At 31.7% G+C, this 10,331-nt stretch overlaps 1 protein-coding gene and 1 long non-coding RNA gene across 12 annotated transcripts; one reads left to right on the forward strand and one right to left on the reverse strand.

The window, feature by feature from the left end:
• The first annotated feature begins 2,846 nt into the window (after positions 1 to 2,846).
• LOC106765598 (small ribosomal subunit protein S13, mitochondrial) lies at positions 2,847 to 5,470 on the forward strand. Of its 3 annotated transcripts, none has more exons than XM_022784149.1 (4): positions 2,847 to 3,114; positions 3,206 to 3,439; positions 4,013 to 4,165; positions 4,422 to 4,745. In XM_022784149.1, the coding sequence occupies exons 1-3, from the start codon at positions 3,055 to 3,057 to the stop codon at positions 4,163 to 4,165; spliced, it is 447 nt and encodes a 148-aa protein (XP_022639870.1). In that variant the 5' UTR covers positions 2,847 to 3,054; the 3' UTR covers positions 4,422 to 4,745. The 3 variants fall into 3 exon arrangements, with proteins under 3 accessions (XP_022639870.1, XP_014505762.1, XP_014505761.1); XM_014650276.2 differs by having other exon boundaries at positions 2,848 to 3,114; positions 4,411 to 4,745; XM_014650275.2 differs by lacking the exon at positions 4,422 to 4,745 and adding an exon at positions 5,193 to 5,470 and having other exon boundaries at positions 2,849 to 3,114.
• LOC106765599 lies at positions 3,329 to 9,022 on the reverse strand. 9 transcript variants are annotated; one of them, XR_002668892.1, is made up of 7 exons: positions 8,315 to 9,022; positions 8,089 to 8,146; positions 7,319 to 7,378; positions 7,157 to 7,237; positions 6,807 to 6,869; positions 3,542 to 3,645; positions 3,329 to 3,454 (listed from the first exon to the last, which is right to left on the reverse strand). It is a non-coding gene; the product is annotated as an uncharacterized LOC106765599 (long non-coding RNA). The 9 variants fall into 9 exon arrangements; XR_002668889.1 differs by having other exon boundaries at positions 7,319 to 7,395; XR_002668893.1 differs by lacking the exon at positions 8,089 to 8,146.
• Between the last annotated feature and the right edge of the window lie 1,309 nt (positions 9,023 to 10,331).

A 10,331-nucleotide genomic window follows, 5' to 3' on the forward strand; every position in this document is an offset into this window, starting at 1 on the left:
TTGCGCAAGTCCCCCAGGATACAACAGGAACTTCTCAGAGCAATCTCTGAGGATCTCAGAACTAGCAAGGATCTCCTTTAGGGAGAATAAAAATAAACCCAGAATTTTGAGAGATGAAGAAAAGAGAAAGAAAGATATTAATAGAAAGGAAAGTGAGAATGAGAATGAGAATGAGAGAACTGATCGAAAAAGGAGTGGAGGAGGTGCTCTATTTATAGAGCTCATGGACCAGGCCCATGATCTATAAATTCCAAAATATCTTTTATTAAAAATTGATTTTTAATAAAATAAAGGAACGTGAAATGAGAAAATGAACGTTGCACACCAAAATATTAACATTGGGAGCGTGCCTTTAGGGATAATATCTCCAACGCAAACGTTGGAGGCAAAACCTTGCGGTCCAAGCTCANAAAATTCTTCCGCATATGATGGAAGCACAAGACTTGAGTTGTATCATCCCACCAAGTCTTGCGGAANGTGCATAGTCAAAACAAACACTAGATATTTTGCAATATCAGTGTAACAGCACAATATTTATAACAATTACTACATGCCAGTGCAGATGCAAATGTGATGTCCCAAAGAACAACAAGAATCAACAAGAGCTGACAGTGAGTATCGTCAACAAGGACCCATAACCACCAAGCTTCCAAGGATGCCAACGAGCCACTGCAACCGAATACATCTCGCTTGGAATAGGATACACCAAAAACGTAACCGAATACAGGTCCTTCTTCTTATCGCCGTAAACGAATACATGTGCAGCTTTAGCTCGTCTTCTGTCGCTATAACTGAATACACGGACTGCTGTAACCGAATACAGCTCTCGTTCTTCTTCTTGTAGGCGCTGTAACCGATTATGCCTACTGTTGTAACCGAATACAACATTGCTTCTTCTTCCTCTTGGGCGTTGTAACCGATTACGCTCATTGATGTAACCGAATATGCAATCTTCTTCATCCTTTTCTCCGGCTTCAAACACTGCTTCTCTTCATCAATCAGCTCTTTTCTGTATGCAATGTTGTGTGTGAAGGGAGGAATCTTCACTGTTTAACGCCACAGCGAAGCAAAAGCTCAGACGAATATCTGCGTTTTCAAAATGGCCCCTCCTCACAGTGTTTCTCGTGAATGCACAGTGAAACCAACTTGTTTTTAAATTCAAAGTGGAGGTTTTCCATTATTTCAATATTTTATATAACTCAATTATTAGCTGGGAATTAATTCTACGAATAGGGGCATTTCAGACAAATACACGTTAATTCCTCCAAATCTCTTAGTACATGCGGGTGAGTGAACAATGTAAGAATCTCGTTTTTCGCTTCAAATCGTTGCTTCCAATTCACTTGAAGTGAACACGACATTTAGCGCAATCCATCGCTCCGTAATAATCGTGAACAGGAAATTCACTTCAAGTGAACACTCGTTTTTAACTTTATTTTCTTAACAAATACGACACATTATAAAAGGAATAGGTATGTTGCGATAGAGGATTTAAGAGAATGAAACGATGAGATTTTAGAGTAGATTTTAAGGGATTTGGAAGTAAGAGTAGATTTAATATAGGATTTGACTTATAATATATTACAAATTATATATATATATATATATAATATTAATGATGGATGATAGTAATATAAACAATAATAATAAAATTAATAATTAATAATAATAATAATAATTCACATATTCATTAATAATTTATCCTTTGTAACTTTCTTAAACTTCTATATCAAATTATTTTATTTTATATTTTCCTTGATGAAAACCATCCCATTTTCTCATAAAATTTACTCAAATATATTCTTCTAACCTCATTCTAAAAAAACAAACACAACTAGTAATTACATATAAAGTCATGGAATAAAGCATTTATTGTTTTAATAAGTATACAAGAAGCTAAAATATAACTTAACTAACATTGAAAATAGGATCATACTAACCAAAGCCAAAGACACTTGTTAATTAACAAACACTAAGTTTTACAAAAATTCATTGATAATTTTGACGTTAATGAATTATGACTCAATGATTATTAATGCAAATTTATTTTATATAAAAGATAAAAATATTCACATGTGTTATATGATTGTAATTGATTATTTCTTTGATACACAAAAAGAAGTTTAAAAAAATTACAAAATAATAAAATACTTTTCATGTTATTGTACATTTTTTCTTTCTTTTTAATTGTTTGTCTTTAAAAAAAGCTTAAGTTAAGCAAGAAAGCAAAAGTGTCCTTGGAGATAATGTGATTTATTTTCCTCAATCTAATTTAGCAAAAGCAAAAACAGTATGAAAAATAGCAATGAAAATTGGAAATTTTTTTATCACCATATTTAACACTCACATATATTTAAAATAAATAAGAAAAATTAATTTACAGAAGTGACAAAAAATAATACAAAGAAAAGACTGTACCTTTCAAACTTTTACAGTTTTCACATTTTAAACATCAGTATTAAGCCTACAAGAGATGTTTTTGTTTACTTATTGATAAAAGATGTTTTTGTTTAAAATCATTATATGTGTATAAAAGATAAAAAAAAAAACATTTTTATATTCATCTATATAAATTTATATTATTTTAATTAATAAAGTTAATTATTCGAGATTTTGGAATAAAAAATATTAATTATACCTAAATGGACACTGATTAGGATTCCCGTTAAAAATAATACAATAATTAATTACTCCTGTAAAATTTTACCTAACTTCAATTGTTCCTTCAAAATGCTCAATACAGTTTAGAAGGAGTGGCCATTTTCCATTTTAGATTTGACCTAACTTCCCTACCATAAAAGTACAAAAATAATATCTGGAGTGAGAAGATATTAAAAAATTTGAAAGCAGGCAACGGAATACAGTATTTTACTTCAAAATACAAGCAACAAATACAAGTCCTTTCCTATACGCGAATACAGTATCTGGATCGTCGAAATACAAAGGTTTGGTATTTTCGTGGTGGCTTCGGACTTCGGCATACGTCTCCCTCCCTCTGCAGTCATCACACACCATACTTGAAAGCATCTTCTCTCACCTTTTTCCCTCTCCAAAATGTTCGGCTCCGCGCGAATCTTCTCCGATGTCGCTCTCCGCCTCCGCCAAAACCTATCGGTAAATTCTCCTTTGGCTCAATTCGCCTTCGCCTAGGGCTTTGTCGAACATTCTGGAGATTCACGTTTTCCTTTTCTCTCCCGTTTTGCAGCTTCGAGGTGTGCGCGTTCAGAACATCAACATCGGAGGCGGTATGGGAGGCGAGATCCCCGACAACAAGCGTCTGGAGTACGCTCTCCAGCACCTACACGGAATAGGGCGTTCGAAAGCTCACCACATCGTGTGCGAGCTCGGAGTTGAGAACAAATTCGTGAAGGATCTCAGCAAGAGGGAACTCTATTCCATTCGCGAGTTGCTCTCCAAGTACTTGATCGGAAACGATTTGGTATTTTCTTCCCACCTTTTATAGACGCCTCTTTGCATAAATTACTCTATGTTGTTTGCACAAAAATACAAAAAACCAAAGAAAGAGTAAATTGCACCTTACTTTCGAGACTTCGCAAAACTCTTATTATTCTTTATCGTGCTCAGCAGCGTTGTGTGCATCCTCCTTTACTGGGTACAGTGGCACACCCTGTAATGCATGTTTTCCTAAACAGCTAAGGAAGGTTAGTGTAACGAGTAAGTGGTCTATCAGGGGTGTCAGTATAGTGTTTTCAGACGATTAAGGACAGTTAGGGATTGAAAAAGGAGGGGTGGCAGGAGAAATTCGACAAAATTTTTGGGTCAGTATAATTCACTCAAAGCAAAATGAATCAAACTTTTCTCGTTGGTTAAGATCAACGTATGTGTATAGGTTTTCAGAGAAGTCAGTTGAAAGAGCTTCTATAAAATGTGTAGTGATTTATCTTATAAAATAGGTTAATTTATTTCTGCCTTCTCATTTTCTACTTGTTTGTGTTTGTGGAGAACTTTTATCTAAATAGGCTTTGCTTGTTTCGTTATGTATGTGTTTCAGAAAAAGTGCGTCGAGAGAGATGTGGTAAGGTTGGTGGGCATTCAGTGCTACCGAGGGATCAGGCATGTGGATAACTTACCCTGCCGTGGACAAAGGACTCATACGAATGCACGCACAAGGAAGACCCGGAAGACTTTCTCTGGATCGAGATAGGTACCGCTTGAGAAACAGATGAGTCTGAGATGTTGAAATAAGTTTTGTTAGAGACTTAGCTGGTTTAAGTGAAATCAATGTTGAGATTTACATATTCAATCTGCCTTTGTCGGGTTTATCTTTTTCTGCAAGAGCTTTAATGGTCTTATTCTGCATTTTGGTGGGCTTCTTGTCTTGGTTGATTGGCTAGCTAATGTGCTTTTTTATTTGAAAATTTTTAATCATTTATGCCGGCAAGGTTTTAGCTTTGTTGCAGTGAAAAATTACAAACAACTGTAAATGATGCATCGCAAATTGTGGTCCCAGCGGTCATGGATATCCAAAAAGCCTTTGTTTTAGGACTGATATTGTGGTTGCAAACTATTTATAAAGCCTCAGTACTGATGTGATCACTTTAAGAGTTGTGGATCAGTTGAGAGTGGAATTTGTTAGTTGGTTATTATAACCAACTTTTCATGTCACATTACTTATTTACCGGATTCAGTTTTACTTTACGTTTAAGATATGTGTTCGCTGTACGTGAGTTCCCAACATTCCAGTGTCTTTAGTGCAGTTAAACTTTTCACCTATTCTCTCCTCATTTGCTGGTACCCAGAGCTCAATTATTTTGCATACTTTAGTCGTCGGTGTTTTGTTATGCACTGATTTTGGGTGATTGAATGTGTTAGTCAGCTACTAACATGATGAGATGAGGGGGGGGCGGTGTTAATTTTTTCATATCAAAGCTTAGAGACAGAAATAAACTTTTAGGTTTTCTACATTTTGATAAACTACAATTGTTTCTAACAGGACAAGAACATTTGCAAACTAGATTTGCTAAATTCAAAGCAATTCAAAACTAGTTTACAACCAATTATGAAATTATGATATAGAACAACTCCTGCTAAAGCCACTTTAGAACCCTTTTTTGTTATATCTTTTAAGCAGCAGGTAGGAGTTAACAGTGGAATAACAATCAGAGTATATATACTCTACCGATTTTGCATTCTAATTAAACTCTCTTACGTGCCTTCATCTGTGCTGTCAGGCTTCCTTACCTTGTTGGAAATCCAAACAGCAAGCCATCAGCCTCCATCAACTTGTATTTCCTTTGATGTTTTTCGTTTATTGCTTAAGTCCAATTTCAACCGTCCAGTGCTATTGTGTATTGTTCTATTTTCGAGTCAACTGAATTTGGTCGGTTGACTATTGCAAGTGAAAAAATAAAATGAAATAAAGTTGTCATTGTGAATGCTTATGTGTGATGTGTGAGAAAGACAATGTTCGTGGGGAAATTGATAAGGAGAAAAATAATGGAGACATAAAGGCAGTGTAGTAGGTAAATAACATTTTATTTCTTTGTCAATTAGTCCTTATATCTGGAGAGTATGTTCACTATGTGTAAGGCCATACATGCTATATAGTATTTTGTGTTGAAAGTTGTGTTTTGAATTATTGTGCTCAAAATTATCCTTAAATTAAATACAAATATGTATAAAATCTTTAAATAATGTAACTTTTGTAAGACTTAATTCTAATATCAAAATCACATACATATAGTAACTCTTATCTTTTTTAAATCTTTCTTATTCCTTTTTAAAAATCAATTAGGTTTGTACGACTCATAATAATATATGGATATATAGTTTTATAGACTCATGAACTATGATAATAGATTGATTTTGGAATTTTTCAATCAATGTAAAAAGTGAGATTATAAGTTTGATGAAGAAATAATGTTTTTTATATTGAAAACATTAGTAATTAATGACAAGTTCAGAATAGACGTTTATTTAATGTAAAACTACCAATTGTATGATATTATATTTGAAACGTGGGTATTATTGGATCCTTCGACATAACTTTTGAATGACTTTTTTTATATAAAAGAGACAAAAATGTCTACCATAATTATTAGTAGTCTATAAATATCTTCAATATATATATATATATATATATATATATATATATATATATATATTATTTATTGAAAGTGTTTTCTTTAAAGTTTTTTTAGCCTCTCTATCTAATTGTCATTATTTTTTTTAAGTAATTTAAAGATTTTTTTTATGTTTTTCATTTAAATTTCCTAATTATTATCATATCATTCATTAATATTTAGTTAATTAAGAAAATTTTCAAAATTATATTATAAAATCTTATTTTATTTTATCTTATTCTATATTATATTATCTCGTCTTATATTATATTACATTATTTTACATCTTATGTGAAAGAAGGATTGAGGTTTTCAGATAGAGGTGTGTTAAATGAAGAGGTGAGAGAGGTTAGAGATTGTTATGAGGAAAGGTTTGGCATACAGAATAGTTCATACAGTGCTTCATTCTCACTTACACTGAATGCATTTAAATAAAACTAGTTAAGTTGTCCTAATAAAAGGATTAGAGAATACTAAAGGTTATTATTATACAGATCCATTTCATGGTCAAAGTCAGCATGAGTTTTGAAACTTAACATTGTTTTCATTCCACCACAATTGAAAAGATCTCCCACAAATCCTTATGCTTCACTTCAGGCAAAAAAACCTAAGCTCTATCTTTTTTTGATTGAATAAGGTTTGTAGGATGAGTCAAGTGGATAACATCAATCATAATCTCTAAATAAGAACACAAATATTAAGATCAGAAGTTTAATTAAATACCTTATTCTTGAAATTCCACCTCCCATTTTTTTGTTTGAACTCTTCTCTCTCTCCAATCTCCAACTGAACACAAAACACACATTGAACAAAACATTAATTGGAGAAATGACAGATGAAACTACAAAAATTTATCCAACTATGTAGATTCAGTATGTGAAACATTCAGATCCATCCCACTATGAATTATTGTTGAATTTCCAACAGAAGATTTAGTCACAATTGGTGCAGATTTCATCTCAGGATAACCCATGCCCAATTCTTCATCAGTTACCCAATAGGCTGCAAAAGGAGTTAGAATTCATATGTTGAAACAAAATAAAGGTAAACTTTGTAATCAGTGACACACATACCTTGCTAGCAGCCAAAGCTGATGCAACACTAGTTGCCAACACTTTAAGATCCTCTCTTTCATCAATTTTAATCAGAGCTACCTGCATGGAAGATGCAATGACTTCAATGTAATATTATAAATTACTAGTACAAGCAAAAGGTTTACAATAAGAACATCTTACTTTTCAAAATTTTCCCACACTTTCGGGTACCAAGAAAAACACTAAAAACATAGGGTGCACCTGCATTTACAACATCTCTGCAAAAATATTAAATTTTGATAAATAATTATAAACTTTCTAGATTTATTATAACCTTCCTTTTAGTCGCGTTAAGACTACCAAAACCATTAACCTCTCTAATGCAATATAGGGAAACCATGGGTATCAAATCCAAAGAATTGGTACGTCTTCGGCCTAGATTATATACTTAACCTTGCTAAGATAATGCAATGGGAGAAAAAGGAAAAAATATAAAAAGAAACTATGCAAATGCATGCAAGAATGCCTAAAACTAGCAGATTTAACAACATATGTACACATGTTTAAGACCTAATCTGCTTTCTTATACTAATGCAGAAAATATACATCCAGTGATGGGAACAAGTTTAAAGATATATTTCCCCTTCTTGAGATACAGGTAACTCTAAAAAAAACTAGGTAAAACAATTATAACAAAGGCAAGGGTTGCATTTTCACCGAGCAAGCAAGGAAAATAACAGATTGAAGTGCAGTGATCTTTATTTGGTAACATTTCACTGTTGAAACCAGTGACACAGCCTGCACTAGTTCTATTTTAAACAAAAGAAAGACCTAATTCATATATATACATATAATACCCCCACTATGTGACAGGGCATAGATCAAGCAGTGCAAAATTTAGTAAGAGAGAACGGTTCTTGAACGTATGGAAAAGGCAGCAATAGCAGAATGAAGGGACTTGAACGGTGTACCAAGTATAAGAAGATCCGGCCAAGTATTTCTGTGTGGTGTTGGATTTGCATCCCAAGCCTTAGCAGAGATGGATTACACCACAAAAGCATATATTGACAAAAAAATAAGGTTAAAGTCCAATTATTTGAATGGAAAGAATTACCATCCCTATCAAGAAAAGAATTAGCACCTAGCAAGAAAAGAAAACTCAACAGAGTATGATTAATATGCATCGTGTAATCTAACCTCTATGGCTCGGTCAGGGATGATCACAGCTTATTTCCCTCTCTCCTTCTTCATACTTCTTCAATTCACCGCCGCCTTTGCATCTTCTTCCCACCTAATTCTTGAAATATAATTTAGAAGAAGAGAAGAGATATGTGACTGTGGAGAAAGAAGAAGAAAAAAAAAAGGAAACCCTAAAAATAGAGAGATGGGAACCTCCCAAACGCGAAGGAAGTTTTCCATAGCATTGTCTTTGAAGATGATGGTGTTTACTTCTCTTCCAAAGCAGTCCTCCACAGTCATTTCTTCACAATTTCCATCACAATAAAAAAGTAAAGATGAAAATTACCTGTGATATACGGGCAACAGTCAGAAAGGCACAACGAATTCAGCCAAGCTTCCGCCTCCCCTTTATTCAGAGAAGCTTCATCCGGTCGAAAATAAAAGATTCCACAGGGGCTCGCGTGGTAACAAGTCGAATGAAATTGCGAGAAAAGAAAAAGAAGTGAAGAACAGGAAGTAAAGAAGAACAAGAGAGCGGTTCGTTTCACGAAAAAAGAAAGAAGTGAAGAAAAAAGAAGAAAGAGAAAGAAGTGAGAACTGTTTCAAGCTAAGAATGGCGGGAATTAAAAGAAAACTTAGGAGCGGTTTATTTATTTATACCGCAGCAAATGCATTTAAAAAAATAAAAAACGGAATTAAATGTTTGTACAATATACCATACAATATTAAAATCAGTTCCAGTTCAATCAATTAAGTCATTAATGTTATAGTAAATATACCATAAAATTTCTAATAACAAAACTTTCAATCTGTACTTATAATTTTTTAATTATCTTTTATTAGGATTAACTGAATTATAATTCAATTATATATAAACATAATTACATATTTATTTAAACTAATTAGACCATTAACTAAATTGTGATCGATCAATTTCCTTTGTGTTTGAACTATCAATCATGATATTTCGGTCTATATATAACCAACGAGCACATATATTAATACATATGTTTATTAAAAAGAAACTAAACAATAAAATAAAACAGCTTCAAAATTTCAGATAAACAAACATTTAAGAACCTTTGAAGACATATTCAATAATATCATATCATTTTCGAAAAACGCATCCTTAGCTTGTTTTAAAAACAAAAGGTTTTTTTATATAATTTTTATTTAATTATATTTTAAATAAACTTTACATGGAAATTTGTATGATTTCACTTGAAAAATCGTTATTTTATTTTAAAGCAACCATCTTTCATGAAAAACGTTGTTTATAATAACTCTTAGATAATATATATATATATATATATATGATAAGTTTATTAAGTAGATGTATCAGGACCTACGAGTTAAGAGTTTATATATTCTTATTATTTTTAATTAAAAATTTTAAAAAAGTAATCAATTTATTAATTTTTTTCTCTCTATATATATATGTATATATTTAATTTTTCTTTAAGAAAATCATTTATCTCATAAAACAATGTTAAAAAATTATATATTAATTTTTTTACTTTATACGTTTAATCCTGTCATTAATATAAGATTCTTATCAAAATTTGGAAGAAGGGTTGTATGAAATTTTAATTATCTAAAACAATGCTGGTGTGTTACGTCTAGAAAAGGTTGTCATATAATTTCATAATATCACATCATTTTTGTAAAGCACGTCTTTAGGTTTATTCGAAAATAATTTAAAAAAATTAGCTTTTTTTATATATTTTTATTTAATTATATTTTAAATATATTTTATTTGAAAAATCCTAATTTTATTTTAAAGAAAAACTACCATTTATTAAAGGGTTAAATATGTTTTTAGTCTCTATACTTTGAAGCGATTTTGGTTTTACTTTATTTTCAAACTAAGATACAATGTCCTCCAACTTTAGAAAACTCTGAATTTAGTCATTTTTACCAAATTTTTTTAACTTCATTTGTTGTTTCAAATACGTTTCATTATAGCATTTAGATTGTTTATACTATTTGACACATTTTTGCTTCAATGTTAATTGAAAAACGCGTTTGAAACAAC

This window comes from Vigna radiata, chromosome 7 (genome assembly GCF_000741045.1).
Source record: "Vigna radiata var. radiata cultivar VC1973A chromosome 7, Vradiata_ver6, whole genome shotgun sequence".
Taxonomy (NCBI): domain Eukaryota; kingdom Viridiplantae; phylum Streptophyta; class Magnoliopsida; order Fabales; family Fabaceae; genus Vigna; species Vigna radiata.

Excerpts from the sequence above, each read along its gene's own strand:
- LOC106765598 (XM_022784149.1), top strand. The coding sequence starts at position 3,055 with ATGTTCGGCTCCGCGCGAATCTTCTCCGATGTCGCTCTCCGCCTCCGC. Across the intron at positions 3,115-3,205 it reads GCCTCCGCCAAAACCTATCG|CTTCGAGGTGTGCGCGTTCA; the intron begins GTAAATTCTCCT and ends CCCGTTTTGCAG. Across the intron at positions 3,440-4,012 it reads ACTTGATCGGAAACGATTTG|AAAAAGTGCGTCGAGAGAGA; the intron begins GTATTTTCTTCC and ends TATGTGTTTCAG.